Source organism: Rana temporaria, chromosome 4, assembly GCF_905171775.1.
Source record: "Rana temporaria chromosome 4, aRanTem1.1, whole genome shotgun sequence".
In the NCBI taxonomy this organism is placed as follows: domain Eukaryota; kingdom Metazoa; phylum Chordata; class Amphibia; order Anura; family Ranidae; genus Rana; species Rana temporaria.
In genome coordinates this window covers 324,709,641-324,732,129 of record NC_053492.1, presented here as the reverse complement: position 1 = coordinate 324,732,129, position 22,489 = coordinate 324,709,641, and the positions used below count along the sequence as shown (strand labels likewise).

The 22,489-nt window shown below is 48.9% G+C and overlaps 1 protein-coding gene across 1 annotated transcript in view; it reads right to left on the bottom strand.

Moving 5' to 3' along the window:
* Nucleotides 1–22,489, bottom strand: part of LOC120935736 (protein unc-93 homolog A-like) — a 728,663-nt gene that overhangs the window by 210,846 nt on the left and 495,328 nt on the right. Inside the window, exon 5 of the mRNA XM_040347796.1 lies at nt 13,369–13,601. Coding sequence (XP_040203730.1) covers nt 13,369–13,601 — 233 coding nt within the window. The remainder of the gene's footprint in view (nt 1–13,368; nt 13,602–22,489) is intronic.

Below are 22,489 nucleotides of genomic sequence, written 5' to 3'. Positions count from 1 at the left end.
TAAATACTCAATATCCAGCGGAGCATGTTGTCTCCTAAGTCAATATGTCTCAGAACCGCAAACATGAATTGCCAGTTGACCCAGTTAAAAGCTTTCTCTGCATCTGTTCCCAAGAATACACATGGTGTCGGGGATTGACAAGTTACATGTATCAGGTTAAAAACCTTAGTGGTGTCTTCTCTTGCCTCCCATGTCGGGACAAATCCCAGATGGTCTAAATGGACCAGGGAGGGTAGATTCATTTGAAGGTGGGAGGCCAGTATCTTGGATACTAAGTCTCCTAGGGTATTTAACATTTTGACCAAGTAGGGACCCAGAGATTATAGTATTGTGCCATAAAGCCATCCAGGCCCGGCGCTTTACCAGACTTAGCTGAGCCAACTGCTGTTTGCAGTTCCTCCAGCATGATTAAGACTTCTAATTCTTGCCGCATTGGGGATGAAAGACCCAGAGGCATTCCAGAGGCCTCCAAATAATCAGTAATTCTAGGTGGGGATGGAGGGTCCAGATTCAGGTTGTACAGAGAAGAGTAGAAATCGCAGGAAGACTGGGCTATGTGTTTGGGAAGAGGTTCGCGGAGGGATCTCGCTAGGAGCTTGCCACATTTATTAAAAAAGTACTTTTGACCCCTTTTTAACCCTGCTTTAGCCCTGTAAAGGAGAAGGTCAGAAATCCGGTTATGTAGATACAGGATTTCCTGTTCAGTGTCTGGGGAGGGAATGTGTTTATATGCAGAGGTTCCAGGAGTTAAATGTCTGCAAGAAGAGATGACAACTGCGCTTCTCTTTATCATTTCACCCGGGCACCATGCTTGATCAGAACCCCTTTTATCACCGAATTGTAAGATTCCCAGACCACTCCAGGTCACAGTTAGGAGTATCATTTACCTGGAAATACCATGTTATCTCCTTCAGAATGTCCATGAAAATGGCAGGGGCCTGGAGGAGACTTTCATTCAGTCTCCACGTCTCTGTACTGAAGTGTTTGAAGTCTGTTATGTTGTATTTCAAAATGTCCGGTGCATGGTCTGACCAGGTAATCAACCCAATTGAAGTTTCAACAACAGAATAAAGTTGGCTATGTGGAACAAAAAAAGAATCTATACAAGAATATGTTTTTTGTGGAGATGAGAAAAAGGTGTAGTCCCTCTCACCGGGGTGCAGCAGTCTCCATATGTCAACCAGCTGAGCTCCATGTAGATATTTTGAGATGCGCTTACGTGTGCCAGGAAGAGTCAAAGAAGAACCGGAAGATGTGTCTACGCAGGGTATGAGAGGGACATTAAGGCAGCGTACCAGTGGACCAGTTTCCGCGGACATGTCCGACCGTGTGTACGGCCTAGCGGACAGGTTTCCAACGGACAAAAGTTTCTTAGCAAGCTAAGAAACTTGTCCACTGGAAACATGTCCGTCGGACATGTCCGATGGTTAGTACACCTAATCGGACATGTCTGCTGGTTATGACGTGTAACCAGCGTCCCGAAATCCCGCGCATGCGTCAAATTGATTCGACGCATGCGTGGAAGCATTGCACTTACGTGTTTGAGAACGTCGGTGTCTTCTACGTCACTGCATTCTCTGTCTGCTGGGATCCGCGTTGGATTTTTCAACGGATGGATCCTTTCGTGTGTACGGGGCCTGAGAAAGAGGTCCTGTTGCATTTTAGGAGCATAAATAGTGGCCAAGGTTACCTTGACACCAATTATCGTACCTCTTAGGCCCCGTACACACGAGAGGATCCATCCGCTGAAAAATCTCAGCGGATCGGTTTCAGCGGATAGATCCCCTGGTGTGTACGTTCCAGCGGATATTTCCGATTTCCAGCAGATAAAAATTTGTAGACATGCTAACAAATCTATCTGCTGGAATCGGCTCCAGCGGATCGATCCGGTGGTCTGTACAGACTCACCAGATCGATCCGTCCGAACCCATCCCTCGCATGCGTCGTAATGATTCGACGCATGCGTGGATATCCTTATATGACAGGGTATCAATCCGCGGATCAATCCTATCGTGTGTACCAGGCCTCAGGAGTAGGAAACGACCTCCACCATCCACGAGAGAGTCTGAACATTTCCATGAAACTTTACCTGAGATCATAATAGAAACTCCCCGAGACTTAGCCAAGGTATTGGTAGCATGGTAAGTCAGGGGATAATACCTTTTCTAAGCAAAGGAAGGCTGCCATCTCTAAAGCGTGTTTCCTGGGGGAATGCAACATCTACACTCATTTGTTTCAGGTGATGCAGAAGCAGAAGTCTCTTCTCTGGTGTATCGAGTACCTTGGCATTCAGAGACACAAAACCTAGGGTGTCCATCGCTTTACCAACTCAGGAGAGGAGATAACAAAAAATAAAAAAAAGAGGGTGATCAAGATCAAGGAGAATAAAGCTAACGTAGCAGCTCGCTCTAGGGCAGCAAGTGGAAAAACACACTAGAACACTCAAAATTGGCTTAAAAGACCGCCTGAGTGCAGGCCTAAGGGGAGAAGTGGTTAAACACAGCTGAGGCATGGAGCCCCTGGCAAACTCCAGTAGTTACACGAACAACAGATAGGGCGCAAAGTATTAATGACTAAAGGTAAACATAACATAATTGAGATGTGCCAGTTCCATGAACAGTGTGGAACGGTAAGAGCTCTTTATCCCAATCCCCGCAATCTAGTCACCTGCGGTTAGTAACAGCAAAGCAATCTGAATTTAGGTTTTCGTAAGAAAAACCACCTATGGTATCAAGCTTAAATGTGCAGTTGTATCCATCCCATCTCTATTACCACCTGCAACATTAACTAAAAACACAGAGGGCATCTGTAGAGAGTGAGTACTCCCAGATGCTTAAGGCCCTGTACACACGATCAGTCCAAACTGATGAAAACGGACTGAAGTTCAGTTTCATCAGTCCAAACCTACCGTGTGTATGGCCCATCAGACTTTTGTCCTTCAGACCAAAGTTTTAAAACTTGCTTTAAAATCGGACTGATGGACTGATGTCTGATCGGTCAAGACCGATGGTTAGTACGCAAAAGCATCGGTTAAAAACCCGCGCATGCTCAAAATCAAGTCGACGCATGCTTGGAAGCATTGAACTTCGTTTTTTTAGCACGTTGTGTTTTACGTCACCGCGTTGGACTCGATCGAATTTTGAACTGATGGTGTGTAGGCACATCAGACCATCAGACCATCAGTCCATCAGACCATCAGACTTCAGCCTTCAGTTCGTTTTCATCAGTTTGGACTGATCGTGTGTACAGGGCCTAACAGTATGGGAGCAAGGAAATTAATTGTAATATGTATTGCTACGTAAGTAGGACTAACTACCAGGAAGGGGAATTTTTGTGCACTTAAACACAGATATTTATCTAAATATAATAATATATGTATTTTTTGTTTGGGTATAGCACTTAAAGATCTCTCTTTTTTTCTTCCTCTCCTCCCTCTCTCTCTCTCCTCCTCCCTCTCTCTCTCTCCTCCCCCTTGCCCTAACCACTCCCCCCCCCCAATTATATTTCCTGTGCTTTTTTTTTCGCTTTTTTTTCTGTGGTTTTATATTTAAAGCGGAGGTTCACCCTAAAAAACAACTATGTATCATCCCATCCAGCATTTTAGCGTCAGCTACAGTATGCATTTTTTTTTTGCGCTGTACTTACCGTTTAATCGTCCAGTTTTGTTTCAGACTCCCGCGGGGAGTAGGCGTTCCTATGCAGAGGGGAACATGATTGACGTCCGGCTATGGTGCGTCACGCATTCCGAAAATAGCCGGAGTAGGACTCGGCTGTTCGCTGCGCTATACGGCGCTTGCGCACAGACTAGGAGCTGACTGCGCAGGCGCCGTATATATCCGAGTCCTATTTCGGCTATTTTCGGAATGCGTGACGTGCCATAGACGTCAATCATGTTCCCCTCTTCATAGGAACGCCTATTTCCCCGCCGGAGGCTGAAACTGGACGATTAAACGGTAAGTACAGCGCAAAAAAAAAAAAAAAAAAGCATACTGTAGCTGACGCTAAAATGCTGGATGGAATGGTAGATAAAGAAAAACATTTTTTGGGGGTGAACACCTGCTTATAAAGAAAGGAAGATACTGTATATACATGTAAACATTCAGGGGGGCTACTTGTTATTTGTTTGCGCTTTTGTCTGTTTTTTTGTGAAGAAGAAAAAAATGTAATAAAAGATTTATTAATAAATAAAAAAAATCCCTCAATACAGTATAAAAAGGTTGGGGGAATTTAAACTGTATCTAACAGGCATCTAGAGATGTAACCTGAACCCAGAGTGGAACAACACATAGGGGCTGATTTACCAAGCCTTTACTCCATGACTCATGGAGTAAAAGCAGGAGTAGCAGCCGTTTGGTCATTTACTACTGAAATACGCTGCTAGTGCAGTGTATTTCAGTAGTTACTAATGTGCTCCGTGCGCCCAGGAGAGGGTGCATTGTGCACCACTACAGACCTGGCGCACGGCACATTGAAATGTAAATTGCGGGGGTTTGGGCGGGAGTTTATTAGGGGGGAGGTGGGGGGATGCAGGGGAAGTGAAGTGACATGTGTTTGAAAGTGTTTGGCGGGCCGAATTGAAAGTGAAAGTGTTTTTTGAAAACAGATCCCCGTACGCTTGCACAGTGCGCCTGAACCTAGGGAGGTTCATTTGCATACTGGGCATGCGTAGAGAGAAATTTCGGAGCTTCCCGTGCGCCGTGTCAGTACGCCATGAAAATCTTGGTAAATATCAAGCGGCGTACCCGTGATTGCGCTGCGAGACGCGGCGCACGGGAATCTCCGAGCTGTTTTCAGCCATGAAAGGGAACTCCGCGCCAAATTTCAAACTTGAAATCGGCGCGGGTTCCCCTCCAGGGGTACATTAGGCTCTTAGGCTTGGTCCGGAACGTGAGGGGTTAAACCCGCGCCGATTCGGCGCGGGGTTCCCCCCCCAGATCCAAACCGAGCCCTCATCCCAAGCACGCAGTCTGGCCCGGACAGGAATGGGGGTGGGGACGAGCGAGCGCCCCCCCCTCCTGAGCCGTACCAGACCGCATGCCCTCAACATGGGGGAGTGTGTGCTGTGGGGGAGGGGGGCACTGCCCCCCCACCCCACAGCACTCTTGCCCCCATGTCGATAGGGACAAGAGCCTCTTCCCGACAACCCTTGCCATTGGTTGTCGGGGTATGCGGGCGGGGCTAATCGGAATCTGCGAGCTCCCTTTAATAAGGGGGCCCCCAGATGCCGGCCCCCATCCTATGTGAATGAGTATGGGGTACATCGTACCTCTACCCATTCACCTGGGGGAAATGTAAAGTTAAATAAAACACCACACAGAATAAAATATTTTATTAATCAGCTCCGGAGCCCCCCCTTTCTTCTTTAGCTCTGTCACAAGGGGGGGTTTCTTCTCTCCCGATCTTCTGCCAGGACCCTGTGCTTCGGTGATTTCTGCCGGGGGAGGGCGCCATCCCTCAGTCCTCTCCGGAGCCTTCCGCCGGGGGCCCCCACCCCATTTAAGCTCTTTTACATTAGGGGGGCCATCCGGACTTCGGCGACTTCTGCCGGGGGATGGCGCCTATCCCCCGGTCTTTCCGGTGCCTTCCGCCAGGGTTCCGGTCTTCTTTGTCTTCTGCCGGGGGTGCGCCAACTCCCCGGTCTTTTCTCTGCTCCCTCTTCTGCCTGGCTCCCCCGCGGAGCCAGGGCTTTCTTCCGTCTTCTTTCTTCTCTGTTCCTTCTTCTGCCTGTCTCCTCCGGGGACGCCCAGGGCTTGTCTGCGCTGTCCTCTCCCTTCTCTTCCATTGGATGTTGACACGGCGAGGTTCCGCGCTGACATGCCGTGTGAGTGACGGGCATTGACTTATATAGGGCAATGCCACCATGTGACCTCAACCCATGTGACATCACATTCCCTGGGCATGATGGGAATGTGATGTCACATGGGTTGAGGTCACATGGTGGCATTGCCCTATATAAGTCGATGCCCGCTGCGCAGACGGCATTCCAGCGCGGAACCTCGTCGTGTCAACATCGAATGGAAGAGAAGGGAGAACACAGTGGAGACAAGCCCTGTGCTCCCGGAGGAGCCAGGCAGAAGCGGAAGGCACCGCAGAAGCCCGGAGGGTGGCGCCCTCCGGCGGAAGAAAGCCCTGTGCTCCGCGGAGGAGACAGGCAGAAGCGGAAGGCATCGCAGAAGCCCGCGGGTGTCGCCCCCCGGCGGAAAACAACGTAGAAGCCCGGTGAAAGACGGGGGGGGGGTAGGTGAACCCCCCCGCAGAAAGCGACGGAGCCCTCCCCCATAGGCAGGAGCCTCATGGTGAAGGGGGCTCCGGCAGAAGACGGCGAAGCCCGGGGCCTAATGGGGTGGTGGTGGGGGGCCCCGGTAGAAGACCCCCGGCAGACTAATAAATGAATTTATTAATGTGTGTTGTGTTTTCTTTCTTTACATTTTTTTCCCCAGGTGAATGGGTAGGGGTACAATGTACCCCATACTCCTTCACATAGGGTGGGGGGCCGGAATCTGGGGGCCACCTTATTAAAGGCGCCTCTCAGATTCTGATAAGCCCCCCGCCCGCATACCCCGACAACCACGGCCAGGGTTGTCGGGAAGAGGCTCTTGTCCCTATCGACATGGGGACAAGAGTGCTTTGGGGTGGGGGGGCAGTGCCCCTCTCCCCCACAGCACACACTCCCCCATGTTGAGGGCATGTGGCCTGGTGCGGTTCAGGAGAGGGGGGGCCGCACTCTGTCCCCCCTCTTTTCTGTGGCCGGCCAGGTCAACGTGCTCGGATAAGGGTCTGGTGTGGATTTTTAGGGGGACTCCACGCCATTTTTTTTTTTAAATTTGGGGTGGAGTTCCCCTTAAAATCCACACCAGACCTGAAGGGCCTGGTATGGATATTTGCCGGGAACCGCACGTCTTTTTTTTATTTATTTTTACGGCGGGGTTCCCCTTAATATCCATATCAGACCTGAAGGGCCTGGTAATTTAATTTGGGGGAACCCCTACACATTTTTTTTTTTGTTTTATGAATTAATCCTGTCAGAATTGTCAGAGCCGACAATTCATTATAGCCGCGTGTGAATTTTAAATGGCTTTTTTTCCTTCTGAATGTCACTTTGTGCAGGGGCAGTTCTAAGTGCGGGAAAAATGCGCTATTTCACATGCTGACATTACACCCCCCCCTAGGTACGAAATTTAAAGGAATATTTCACTTTTATTGTTTCACTTTAAGAATTATTAATTTCACTGCTCCCGAAAAAACGGCCGTTTAAAAAAAAAAAAAAAAACATTGATACATGTCCCCTGGGGCAGGACTGAAGTCCCCAAACACTTTTTAGGACAAAACTTGCAGATTAGCCTTTAATAATAACACTTTTGATTTCTCCCATAGACTTCTATAGGGAGATCGGCGCGGCTTTACATATTACTTTCAATGCGCCGGCTGCTACGCTGGTTCATGCGCCTAATTAAGGCTTCACCCGGCGCACTAATTAAGGCATGAACCAGCGCAGCGCACAGAGCATAGTAAATCAGCCCCATAGTGTGTAGAGATTGCAATCAACATCTGCCCTTCCCTCTGTTCATGTGTGAGCTGAGCACAGCGTATACACCTGCCCATCTTGACAGTAGATACCCATGGCACCATTCATCCAAGCTAAACGTGGCAGGGTCACCCCATCTCTTCCCCGGGACACTGAAGCCCACTGGATCCAGAAATGGAGAGACACTGGAGTCAATGTAGCAACCTTCCCATGCCAAACCAGACAGGCAAATCCACCTCCAACCCTTCCGCTCATGCAACATCATTTTGGCCACAAAGAAAGCACTGGAGTAGTCCAGGCAGGGAGATCCATCCATGATGGGTCAGTCCAACCCCCTATATGGGAGGGATTGGACCAGCCTATGGAGGGAAATCCAATACCCTGAACCCCGGGTAAATGGTACATGCATATCCACACAGAATAGTAGTGAAAATAAAAATGACTGTTCGTTCACATAGACTTCAACTGAATTGCACCCCCTGAGCCAGTCCGTGAGGCCCAGCTAGTGAGATGATTGTGAAAGGCATCGTTCCTGTCAGTGATCCCTCAACATGCCCGCCAGGACACAGACTAGGTGGACATTTGCAACCGAAACAACTTTGGCAGCATGGTTAAATCTTCCAGTCATCATGTAAAGGTGTGTCCAGTGCATCCAACATTGATGATCAGTCAGTCATCTGAATTGCAATAAGTCCTTAGCTATAGTGATAGTATTAAGGCGGACCGCAGCGGTCACAATGGGGAAAGTAGACAACGTTTAGTCTTAAGAACAGTCTTCAGAACACTCCAAGTTTGTATTAATGCAAACATTTTTTTTTATATAGCCGGATCATATAGAGAATTACTCACAGTCAGAGCAGATGGTCCAACTTGAAATGTTTAAAAGAGTTCTGAAGAGACCGCAAAGCACCACTCAGAGATCCAGTACTACCTCGGATCAGAACTCCAGAGGGTCCTCTGGGTATATTTCCCTGGAACTTCGGCAGGCCCTGGGCATGTTGGGTGGCAGGCCGGGGAGGGATGAGAAGGCGCCCCGATGTCCCGGAATCCGCAAAAGCATTTGCAACCAGTTGGGCACTGGAAAAGGATCCACCTTTAGCAAAGCATGTCCACCTGGGAACGGAGGGGGAAATAAGGGGAGCCCTTGCGAACCGTGATTGCGATGGGGAAACCCCAACAGTAGGTATGTCCCAGCTGTCTGACCCGGTCCAGGACCGGGTGGGGAAAAGCTCTATGCTGCAGTGTAGCCAGGGATATATCCGGCAGAATCTTGATTTGAGTTCCATCAAAGTCCACCTCACCTGTCTTCCAAGCCTTGCGAAGGATAGCTTCTTTGTGGGTGTAATGGTGGAGGCGGCAAATAACATCCTGCGGTCTGTTGGGTCTGATGATTTAGGACCCAGTGTATGTATTCTGTCCAGCTTCATGTTTGCAGGTGGAGCAGCGTCAAGAATCCAGTGGAAGCTGGCTAAAACTGTTTCTCGCAGATTTACAGTGCCGTAGCTTCTGGAAGGCCATGGAGCTGCACGTTGTTCCGACGACTCCAATCCTCCAAATACAGTTGCAGGGTCATGGTCACCTCAGTTTGAGAGTCGCGGGCAGTTTCTAGCTCCAACACCTGTTTTTCCAAGGCTGTAGTCGCCGTCTCCTCTGCTGTAAATCGGTCTGGGAGCACCTGTACTTCAGTCCAGACTACCTGTAGGTCTTTGTGGTTGGCCTCTTTAACCCTTGGGATAAGGACTTCTATGTCAGCCTTGGTGGGGAGGGCTTGCAGGAGAGTCCGGAGGTCTGAGTCATCCATCCAAGCAGGTGTACCTGGCTAGGGTACGAGGGAGAGACCTGTCTGCCCGATACCAGTGCCAAGGGGATCTCGGAATAGGAGTCAGAGTACCTGGAAGATGCCAGCCAGGGATGTTTAAGGCACCCGAGAGGAGAAGGCCTCTGCCATGCGGCCTCATGTAGTCACCATCTTGGGCCCAGAGCTGGGTTTAGTTGTGCCCGTAAATAAATGTGGAATCTCCGCTTTGGATTTGTCTGTCTTGGGTGGTTTGCAAAGCGTCTTTTTTTTACACTTCTTTCCCAAGTACATACCGCTGTATATAGGCAATGATTGAGTGTAACACTTGGCCATGTCCAGACCACATCCCCCGGTTAGTGGTGTACCCAAACGTTCAGTGTTTGTATCCTTAGTTTTTAATATCTGTATCAATGATAATGGGTCTGGTATTAAAAGTACCATTTCAGTCTTTGCAGATGTCACCAAGCTATGCAGTGGAATAATGCCCTTACAGGATGCCTCCAATTTACAAGATGATTTCAATGTGCTGTTTAATTGGGCAACTACGTGGCAAATGAGGTTTAATGTCATACATACTGGGGGGGGGGGGGTACAACCGAGGGAATCGATGATAAGGATCTGAGGGTTTTGGTAGCTCATAAGCTTAAAGCGGAGCTCCACCCTAAAGTGGAACTCGCGCTGATCGGAACCCGCCCCCCCTCCGGTGTCACATTTGACACCTTTCAGGGGGGAGGGGGGTGCAGATACCTGTCTAAAGACAGGTATTTGCACCCACTTCCGGCCACATGTCTCGGGCAAAAGATGGGTTTTTCCAGACTTCCCGTCTTTCCCCCGTTGTGTGCTGGGAACACTCAGCTCCCAGCACACAGCGTGTGAGCCAATCGGCGGGCGCAGCGCGACTCGCGCATTCGCCGTAGGGAACCGGGTAGTGAAGCCGGAGCGCTTCACTTCCTGGTTCCCTCACTGAGGATGGCGGGGGGAGCAGCAGAGAGATGAGCGATCGCTCATCCTCTGCTGCGGACGGCGCTGGACTCCAGGACAGGTAAGTGTCCCAATATTAAAAGTCAGCAGCTGCAGTATTTGTAGCTGCTGGCTTTTAATATTTTTTTTTAATGGCACATCCGCTTTAATAATAGCATGCAATGCCAAGCTACAGTTTCCAAAGCGAGCAAAGTATTTTCTTGTATTAAGAGAGGTATGGGCTCCAGAGAAAGCTATATAATGTTGCCCCTAGTAAGACCTCATCTGGAACATGCAGTTCAGTTTTGGGCACCAGTTCTCAAAAAGGATATTGGAGAACTGGAGAAAGTGCAACCAAACTGATAAAAGGCACGGAGGAGCTTTGCTATGAGGAAAGATTAGAGGAACTGAATTTATTCTCTTTTGAGAAGAGGAGACTAGGGGATATGATCACCATGTACACCTGTGAAAATGCAGAATAGATTCCCTCCAGAGGTGGTTCCGGCCAGTCCAGTAGATTGCTTTTAAAAAGGCCTGGATTCTATCCTAAATGTACATGTGTAGCGCTCACCCCGAAGGAGCCGCTGATTAGTTTGGAATCGGCTTACTGAGTTACCTTCTTGACTTGGTCTAGGGGTGATTTCTGTGAGTGTGAATAAAGAGCAAGTGTTCAGACATCAATTCAGTTTTCAATGCTTTATTCCAAGGCCCAACACGGCCAACATCAACATGGCACACGACAGAGAAAGGTTGATGAGCGTAGACAAACTTTAGTATCAGGCCTTGGATATGAAGAGAGAGCAAGCCTGCTCTCAGCAATGATATAGCTCAATACGTCGCCGCACCAATTAGGGTGGGTAAAGTGCCCCCGGACAGGCGGTTATCTCAGGCCTTGCAGCCGGAGCGTCACTTGCGGATCACTGGGAGGAAACGGACCTCTGCCACAGGCCTGACTCAGGGCCTTTGCCACAGGCCGGACAACTTGGGATTTGTGAGATTAATTTGAGCAAATCCTCCCAGTTAGTTCAATCAGTGTCACCCACTGACAGCTTGAGCATACCGGTCATATGGTGTGGTGACCGGATCCCCGATGGTCCGTCTAGGCCTCCTGGACAACCTCTAGTTCTAGGTTACCCTAAGCCGAGCCTCCAGCTTAGGATCCTCTTAACAGAAGATTGGGACCCAGCAAGTCGCTGGGGCCCCTCTCAATGTCAGGATGAGGCTCTGCATGGTGCACAACCTCAGCGAAGCAGGCCACGGTGGTGGGGCCCATGGATGCGCATACCCTGAAGGTGGGTACCGCACCTGGAACTCGGGCCCCGCATAGAACAACCCGCCAAAAGTGGCTGCCCCAGACAGCATGCCCAACGAGGGAAGAACTCCTCTGATTGGCTGCTGGGAGAAGGTGGGTCCATCAGAACCCCTCTAGTGCCAACTGCCGCCCAGGGGTGATAACATACCCCTGGAGCGCAGACTGACCTACAGGACCGATTCTGAAGTGGGCAGCAGCCTGAGTTTCCATTAATCACAAATGGAAGTAACTTACCCTTCTATTCCCCACTAACTTTGGTGTAGCGCCCGCACTGAAAGTAAGGGGGCGCTACACATGGTTTAACTGGGTACTAACATTTATAGGTAAAGTTGATCCAGGGAATATCCGATTGCCTCTTGCTGTAAGAAAATTGGATCATGCTTTGCTGGGGTTTTTCGCCTTCCTCTGGACCAACTTTGGGAAAAGGGATTGTGTATATGGCATTGCATGATTTTTTTTATTAGTTAAACAAGATCAGAGGTCTCAAACTGGCAGCCCTCCAGCTGTTGTGAAACTACAAGTCCCATGAGGCATTGCATGGCTGACAGTTATGAGCATGACTCTCACAGGTCAAGGCATGATGGGTCTGGTTTTGTAACAGCTGGAGGGCTGCCAGTTTGAGACCCCTGAACTACATGGACTTGTGTCTTTTTACAATCTGAATAACTATGTAATTAGAGGTGGATTTTGAAAGCAGAATAGATTACCTGTGGGGGGATAGAGAAGAGTTATTCAGATGATGCAGAGCCAAAGTGCAATACTTAATCCAAGATTAATATTTTATCCAAGATAATAGTTGCCAATGCAATCCCTACCTATGTCCGTGCATCCCTTTGAGAAGGTCTAAACCTAAAAAAAATTTGATATAAACTATTTTTTACCATATGTGGTCACATTTAATACCTACTGTCTCTCCCCCAATTTTTTTCTATAACCCCCAAATACTTACCTGAGCTCACTCTCAAATCAGCAATGTGCACGGAAGCTTTGGCTCTCTGGGGACTCTCTCTCATTGGCTCCCCCTGCTGTCAATCACAGCCAGTAAGCCAATAAGGAGAGAGAGGGGGCGGACCGAGCCACAGCTTTGTGTCTGAATGGACATGTGAAGCAGAAGCTTGGGTGCCCCCATTGCAAGCTGCTTGCTCTGGGGGCACTCGACAGGAGGGAGGGGCCAGGAGTGCAGGGGACCTGAGAAGAGGAAGAGGAGGATCAGGGTTGCTCTGTGCAAAACCGCTGCACAAAATGGGTAAGTGACTTTTTTTTTTTCTTACTTTTTGCCTTTAATATAACTTTAAAGCAGAAATGTAATTCGCTTCAAAACCCAAACAGACAGGCTCACCAACCAGTAAAGTTTCAGTCAAGCAAGTCTTTCAGTGAGATCCAGACTGCACACACAGGCTCTCCTCTTCATAGAACAGAAAATCCTTCTCTCTCTGTACACCTGATTAAAACTGGTCAGTGAATTCTGTCAGGAGAGAGTCTCCACTTGTGGATGGAGGAATCTGGTTGTTTTTTCCAGCCCCTTGACTGAAGGAAAATGTGATCCATCTATGACCAACATTTTAGTCAGGGCTATAGGAGAAGTACCTTTATACAGTTTATATTGTGGAAAGTCAGCCTGTGGCAGGGTCAAGAGGGGGTTAATGTAGTGACCCTGCCACAGGCTGACTTTCCACAATATAAACTGTATAAATGTATTTACACATACACAGTACATATACCATGTATATACAGTACATGGGCAAATTGTTTGATAGGATTGGATTACAGCACCTTTGTGAAGTCTCCAGCAAGAAATCCTTGTTCAAAACCACTCCACATTGTTAAAGGAATAAGAAGAGCTTGTCTTTTATCTTGAAGATGCCTAACTGTTGCAAATGTTTTCATCCACAATGATTCTCTTTTGTCAGCCCTTCTAGATTCTTCTTCTTCTTCTTCTTCTTCTTCTTTTAAGTCAATATTATCCAAGAATATAGTTATAAGCAAGACAGCAAGTATCCCAGCTCCTTGATAAAAAAAACACAATGGACAATGAAATGTAAAACAAAGAAATAAAAAAAATGTTACTCTTTACTAATAACGTTGCAAAAATTGTAAAATGGTCTGCATATGATAGAATGCAGTTAAATAAAAGAACATAAAAAGATTGAATAGGTACATTCAAATTAGCGATTTTTCCAGGTGGTTTACAGTCAACAAGGGGACTCTGTAAAAAATGGACATGAATGATATTAAAGGGGTTGTAAAGGTAAAACATTTTTTCCCTAAATAGCTTCCTTTACCTTAGTGCAGTCCTCCTTCACCTCATCCTTCGATTTTGCTTTTAAATGTCCTTATTTCTCCTGAGAAATTCTCACTTCTTGTTCTTCTGTCTTCTGTAGAGGCGATAGTGTAGTATGGCTGTGAAGCCGCTTTGCTGAAGCTACCCTGACAGTCAAAATCTGTGTCTCTATAGTAGAAAGCATGTGCAGCAGCGCCCTGGGGGAGGGGGCGAGCAGGAGTGTCAGGACGTCCACTAACACACAGCTCCTTTCTCTATCTGCAAAGTAGAGAGTGTCCTGACTTGCATGCTCGCCCCCTCCCCCCTCAAGAGGCTTTCTCCACACCAGGGAGAAAGCCTTGCATTACTGTGTGTAGTTACAGACAGAAGAACAGGAAGTGAGGATTTCTCAGAAGAAATAAGGACATTTAAAAGCAAAATCGAAGGATGAGGTAAAGGAAGCTAATTAGGGAAAACAAATCCTTTACAACCCCTGTAACGGTATGGCCCGTGGGACCCAGAGGCTCTTGAAGGATCAGCTTCACCAATGACTCTTGTGTCTAGGGTCATCCTATGTCCACTAGGGGCATAGGATAACTGAGAAATGATATCTTGAATTACATGAGATGGGACAGTAAGGATAATTCACAATGTATTGCAGGATATCTTGAAATATTACAGGTGGTTAATTCTGAACCCAACCGGTCAATAATAGTGTGATTCATTCAATGTGGGGACACATACTGTCAAGATGTTAATTGATGTTAATCACCTCCAGCTACCTGGCTGTAGTGATAAAGCTTGCTGTGATTGCATTCTATTGTCTATTGTGTTAATTAAGTCTGGCTCCTAAGATGTTTCATTATGCTATGCTAATTGACACTGTATTGTGTGACAGTTCTATTGATGATAATATGTGTTGTCAGTTAGCACACTCTAAAGGTCAGACGTCTGACTTATGTTTACTAAAGGAATGTGTATTGTGTAGCAGGTGAGAATAGCTTATCGCGGAGTCAGAATGTCTGTCTAAGATGTGGATTGGGGGGGACTCGTTAGTACCCATTGTATGATGTTGTGGGTGGAGTGTGACATTGTCCCTTTGATTAGTGCAGCATGCTTTTTGGTTGCTAACTGTATAAAAAGCCTGAATTTTACCATTAAAAGGTCTTTCCGTTTGAACCAGAGAACAGAGCTGTGTCTCGTTTGTCTGGGGAATTCTTATGGGTCCTGTCTGCTGGATTGTGGAGTGTCGATAAGCTGTCGTGGGTTTGTGGAATGAAATATCGTAACGGCGTTAACCCCTGACTGTTACAACCCCTTTAAGCATACATTGCTTGAAGCTCAACTCAAACCAAAACTTTTTATCTTTGTCTCAGTCCCTTTACTACTCTGAAGGATTGACTTTGAATAAATCTGCACCTGCATTACTTTTTTGTACTCTCTATTAGATGCCCAGAAATGTAGAACGTGATAGCAATTTTGAGTACTTGCTAATTTCTCTCTCACACTAAATATGCTATCCTCCTGTGGGATTGAGGTACAACAGAACAAATAGCAGACAATTACAACTTCTGAATACCAGGTGCTGCTCCATAGAGAAATGCTAACGCACCTGGCTGCTCTTGATCCCCCAGCTATAGGTGAAGGGTGGCTTTCCTGGTAGTGAACCGTCACTAAGCTGTCCCTTGGTCATGGGCAAGCAAAGTATTGCACCTTGCTGCCCCCTCTATCCAGGCTTGGGGGGTGATGAAAAGAAATTATCCACTCAGTCTCTCTTTAGTGAATCATAAAGTCCAGGGCGCTGTTGCACATGCTTTCTACTATAGAGACACAGATTTTGACTGTCAGGGTAGCTTCAGCAAAGCGGCTTCACAGCCATACTACACTATCGCCTCTACCGAAGACACACTGAATGGCATTTATCACGGCATAACTAGCCGAACACAGGAGGGGTAAGAGCCCATTCAGGGCGAACTTTATGTATATGCCATTTCCATGGGCGTCCGCAGAACTTTTTTCAGAGGGGGGCAACATTTTAAGGTCTGGTCGTGTGATCTTACCTTTGTCAGTCAACAGCGGCTACAGGGGAGAAAGTGCTTGGCGATGGCTGATAAAGCCTGATAAGCAGATGTTACCCATCGATTCTCATGTCACAGTTGTTATTGGTGCTTGCTCCTCTCCCCTGCATAAGCTGCTGGATCACACAGGTGAGATAACACATGACCAGATTGGAACAGTCTGAAAATAGGTTAGTCCGCATAGGTGTTAGGGGTAAGGGCAGGGCCAATCCTAGGGTCACAGGCGCCTGGGTGCAGAAATATTTCTGGCGCCCCCACATCTTACATGGTCATCTTACTAACTCCTCCCCTAAGGAGTCTTTGGTACCCTGGGATCCTCCCACGATCTCTTAACAATAAGCAAATACAGGATTGGGGGTCTCTCTGATGGACACAGAGAGGGCCACTGTTAGAAAGAGCCCCACCAGGCCCGTTAGAGACTACAATGGGGTCTAATGGATCCTGGAGGTGGGTCGATCTAACAGAGGCCCTCTCTGTGATCATTGGAAAGTTACTGATAGAAAGAGTCCCCTCCAGGAGTCATGAGAGATTACAATAGAGTGTCACTGAACAATAGTAAAAATACACAACATTATATTAATATTTGATGCCCAGGCCCAGCCCTAGATGTCACTTACCTTAATGTATACTGGGGCTGGCTGCTGCTTCTCCCGGCTGCTGGTCCTGATTCCTGGCTTCTGGGCCTGGAATCTGGCTGGTCTCATTTCTCAAGGCAGTTCTTTGCCCAGTTCCACTTCAGAGCCCTTCAACTAAAGATCTTGTCCAGATAAGATGGCTTACTGTTTTCCTGGACAGGGAACTTTGTCTCATCCCCTGTTGTGGTGGCTGCAATCTCCAGTGTTAACCCTGGGCAGGTTATTCCTACCTCACAATTATGCAGTTCTCACCACAGAAGTAAGTGTCTGCGGCTGGAAAGGCGTTCTGAGCCAGTAGAGGGCCATTGGACACAATACAAATTCAGACTGCCTGACAACTTGCCTAAATAAGAGCCAAAGGAATTTCTCTGATGCACAGAGACCATCACTTGTATGGTTATCCAGAAAAACATCAGTCTGACAGTGTCACTGTGGTGGTGTACAGTAATCGTGCCCCATCTTTGGGATCAATGGGAGGAACAGTGCCCCATCATTGGTGTCAGTGGGAGGTATAGTGCCCCGTTATTGTTATCAGTGGGAGGAACACTGTCCCATCATTGGTGTCAGTGGGAGGAATAGTGCCCCATCATTGGTGTCAGTTGGAGGAATACTGTCCCATCATTGGTGTCAGTGGGAGGAATAGTGCCCCATCATTGGTGTCAGTGGGAGGAATAGTGTCCCATCAGTGGTTTCAATGGGAGGAATAGTGTCCCATCATTGGTATCATGGGGAGGAATAGTGTCCCATCATTGGTATCATGGGGAGGAATAGTGTCCCATCATTGGTATCATGGGGAGGAATAGTATCCCATCATTGATATCAGGGGGGAGGAATAGTTTCCTATCATTGGTATTAGGGGGAGGAATAGTTTCCTATCATTGGTATCAGGGGAAGGAATAGTTTCCTATCATTGGTATCAGGGGGAGGAATAGTTTCCTATCATTGGTATCAGGGGGAGGAATAGTTTCCTATCATTGGTATCAGGGGAAGGAATAGTTTCCTATCATTGGTATCAGGGGGAGGAATAGTTTTCTATCATTGGTATCAGGGGGAGGAATAGTTTCCTATCATTGGTATCAGGGGGAGGAATAGTTTCCTATTGTTTGCATCAATGGGTGAAAAAGTGCCCTATATATGGTTGTGTCAGTGAACAGACTAGTGCCCCATTGTCTGTGTTAGTAGCAGGAACTATGCTTTACTGTTGCTGATAGTGGAAGAAAAAATGGCCAAGGGGCGGAAAAAAAACAAGCAAAGAGCCACAGTTTGGATACCACTGCTCTAGAAGAAACAGCTGAGCCACATACCCATGCACACTGTAAAGACCTACTGTACTCAGGACTGTATCTAGCTCCCCCGGTCTCCTGCTGTGTGGAAAGCCTTTTCTTTATGATGCCATGACCAGCGGCGTCGTGTGCGTTGTCAGTGCCCGGGCAAGGCACGTAACTTGCGCTCCCTAACCTGTGGGCTTTTATTACTCTCCGAGTCCATTGCTACAATAGTACCGACCAGCCTGATTCCTACACTGACCACTAAACAAACCTACCTGATTCCTATACTGCCCACTACACAGAGTCACTGACCTACCTGTCCACTACCCTGACCTACCTGACTCCTACACTGACCTAATTCCTATACTGACCACAACACTAACCTACCTGATTCCTACACTGACCACTTCACTGACCTACCTCCAGTATTCCTATACTGACCACTACACTGACCTACCTGATTCCTATACTGACCCCAACACTAACCTACCTGCTTCCTATACTGGCCACTACACTGAGTCACTGACCTACCTGTCCATTACCCTGACCTACCTGACTCCTACACTGACCCTTGCAGTGACCTGATTCCTACACTGACCACAACACTAACCTTCCTGATTCCTATACTGACCACTACACTGACTTACCTACAGTATTCCTATACTGACCACTACACTGACCTACCTGATTCCTATACTGACCACTACACTGACTTACCTACAGTATTCCTATACTGACCACTACACTGACCTACCTGATTCCTATACTAACCACAACACTAACCTACCTGATTCCTACACTGACCACTACACTGACCTACCTAAAGTATTCCTATACTGACCACAACACTTACTTACCTGATTCCTACACTGACCACTTCACTGACCTACCCACAGTATTGCTATACTGACCACCTGCTTTTTTTCCCCATCTGCTCTGCGGCCTCTGTCACACTGCCAGACTGGCTGCCACAATGGGGAAACCGATCTGGTCTGGAGGAGAAGACAGCAGGAGCTCACAATGAAGTGGAGTTGGGACTCCAGGAGCAACCCTGCCACCGCACATGACCCCATTCGCCCAGTCGTCAGTGTGTGTCACTCTCAGGCTGGCTTTGTCCTCCTAATTTCTATTTCCTGTGTCCCTGTGCTCCATGTTCTGTCTCTGGCTGAGCGAGCAGAACACAGGGTCACATAAAATAGAAAATAGGAGGACAAAGCCTAGAGTGACACACATTGGCGCAGAATTTCACCCCCCCCCCCCAAATGTTGTGCCTGGGGCCACAGCCCCATCACACTAGTAGTGGAATTGGAAACACTGCACTTAATCTCAGAATGTATCTGTGTAAACTAGAGGGGAGAAGAGAGCAGGGTGTCTGCAGTATGCTCACTCTGTTCCTGCATGTCAGATCACTCCACTTGTCCTGCCTGCTGAAGTCGGTCATTTGCAGACTGCCCCTTCAAACATGAGGAAGCGCTGGCCATTTCCGGAGTGAGGTACCTCCCCCACTTGTGCCACTGCCCGCCCCTCCTCTATTGTTGTGGAATAGGATTGGACTGTGCGCTGCTGGGAGAGCCGCGCTGTCACCGGGCTTGGAGACACAGGACCAAGCGCCTGTGTAAACAAGTGTCACTGTCAGCTGTGAGCCGCTAGAAAGCGCAGGGCTGGCACCGGTGGATTATTATGACAAGATCACTGCACGGCGCCGCCCGAAAGTCAGCTAGTCTTGAAACAGTTTTTTTTTTTTATTGCTGGCTATCGCGGAGCCCAGTCTTCTCTCTGCCGCCACCCACCCCTCCAGGCTCCAGACCTAGAAGATCACTGCACGGCGCCGCCCAAAAGTCCGCTGGTCTTGGAACAGTTTTTTTTTTTTTTAAGCTGACGATCGCAGAGCCCAGTCTTCTCTCTGCCGCCACCCACCCCTCCAGGCTCTAGACCTAGAAATTTGCCTTGTACAGAAGCCAAAGCAGCCTGGGCTGTCCCCCCTGATGGCGCCCCTCCCTCTGCCTCAGCTGAAAGCGCCTGGGTGCTGCGTACCCGCTGCACCCGGCCAGGATCGGCCCTGTGTAAGGGGGCGGGGGAATTTTTTAAGGCTAGCGCAAGCTGGAATTCTACTTTCAATCTACCCTCCTTATTGGTGGCTTGTGGCAGTTTTAAAGCAGAGCTCGACCCAAAAGGGGAAGCTCCACTTGTTTGCACCCTCCCCCCTTCCTCTGCCACATTTGGCACTTTTTGGGGAGAGAGTGTACCTGGATTTGCTGTAGCGATCTGAGCCACATGCAAAACCATGAAAAATATGCTGCGATCGACCACAGCAAGTAAAGGTATAAATAAACATACAATTAAGCAATCAATCCATTACAAAAAAAAACTACACCTGCATGGTGCAGCATTGGCTCAAGCCAGTGGAGATTTTAAAATCTATATGGACACAAAAGCATCTTTATGCTGTTATGCCCATATAGCTGCTTTAGTGCCCATATAGATGCTGGTGTGCCTCTATATGGGTGCAACATCATCTATATTAGGCACAATAGCAGTTATATGGGCACAATGGCATAAAGATGATATTCTGTCCATATAACTCTTTGTGGCCATACAAATGCTACTGTCTCCTATTGTGCCCAGTGACACTGACCTTGCAATGCTGCCAGTGTCGGGACAAGGTTATCTGGTGACCAGGGTGAAGATGCCAAACTGTGCTAAATTTTGAGTGTCTTCAGTTAGCCTAAAATACAGATTTCTTGTAAAAAATTAACAGCTACATACAGAATGCCCAAAATGATTTATACTGAGCAAGAGAGAGATTTTTAGACATTTGTAACTGACCTTAAATAATTTGTAACTGATCACATGCTTGGTCAGAAATGAATTTTTGCAGATGCTCGCCTCCTTTGCAATCAAAACATCTAGCCTTAAAATGTCCATTACAGATTTGTAATGAGCCTGGGAAGTAGTAGAATTGTCCTGGTCTGGGGTCTTATCAGAGTTGCTGGATACTAATAATTAAACAGTAATCTACAAACACTGATTACAGACAGACCATGGAACAGAAACAAGCTGACACTAACCTAACTTGTTCTACAAATATAAGTTGGCATTTCACCTGGCAGCTTCCAAGGCTTGATTCAGAAACTTCTTAGCTGGCCTGGGGTGAGCTCTGGTGACTGCTTGGCTGGACAGTGGCTGCTGAGAGAATGTTATCTTTCTGCTCCGCTCACCCTCACTGCTGCTCTGACAGAAAGGCACGGAGCAAACAAAGTTTGGGGGAGGGGCCGCATGGCCGTGACGATAGGCTAGGCAGAGGTTAGGGGTGGGGTTTGCCTGCTAGAGGGGTGGGGGCGACAGAGGGTTCTGGCTCGGAGGAAGTGACGTGGGTCACTCCTCCATCTTAACACACGGAGAAGCTGCGTGTGTGAGCTCTGTGTATAATGGCGGCCGTTGCAGAGCTCATAGCGCAGTTGCGCGCTGCGGCGTCCGCTCAGGGAGCAGACTGGGTCAGGGAGCAGGTGTCAGCAGCGTTAGATGCTCCGGCCGCAACACCCGCCGGGGGGGTAAATCAGCCGCGCGCTCTGCGGTCCAGGCCACCGGAGCGGTACAGTCCGGAGCCTTCCCCAGGAGCTGACCGGCAACTACGGAAACCCGCCAGGGGCCCTCATGCCCCATCCCCGCAGCGATCGCAAGCTGGGCCCTCGGGGGGGCAGGGAGGAATCCGCGTCGCAGACGTTGCTCTGCAGAGGGGGGGTCTGATAGCCCGCCTGGGCCTCCCCCCTACCCGTCGGAGATGCCCGGACAGCGCGGCCGAGACTGCGGTGGGCGGTCGTGGCAGTCGTGTGGCCCGGCGTGATGTTTCCAGCCAGCGGGCCAGGGGCCATTCTCCCGTGGCGGCCAGGGGCCCGGCATCGCCAGAGGTGAGGTTGGAGCGGAGCGTGGGGGCGACGAGGCGTGAAGGAGGTGGTCGCACAGTGGAGGCCCGGGCCAGGGGGCGGACACGGAGTCCATCGGTGGAGGTCGCAAGCGGGTCTGGTGTTCCGGCACAGAGGGGTCGGAGTGCAGTGCAACACAGGCCATCGGCAACCGCGTCACGGCAGTCCGGGGTCCAACCGAGAGATGTTTCGCCTGCAGTGAGTGAGGTCCGATCGGAGGGGGAGCTGTCCGGGTCAGAGAGCGACAACGATCCGGGACAACGGTCAGCGGTGGATTCCATTCCGGCGGCGCGTGGACCTAGTCCAAGGCAGCCCGGTAAGTCCCATTCTACCTCTATTTGTGGTTTATTGCAGGATTTGTTGGTGCAGAGTAGTGTGGGGGGGGACTCTGGGAAGGACAAGGCTCAGGAGGTGGGGGGTGCAGCCACGGGCGGGTCAGTTGCAGGTGGCGAGGCACAGGATTTATGGGCTGGGTTGCGGGACTTGGTCAAGAGGTTTGAGCCGGGGGCTGGCAGTACGCCCTCTCCTGCGGTGGCGTGGTCCCCGCAGGGGGGGGGGGTCCGCTCAGACGACAGGGGGTCCTGTGGTAGTGACAGTGGGGCAGGAGGGCACAAGTGCGGGGACGGCGTCAACGGCTGGGGTTGCGACGGCAAGTGGGTCGGGAACGTCTGCGCCAGGGAATGTGCCGGAGGCAGTGAGTGAAAAGAGGGATGTCATCAGGTTGGCGGAT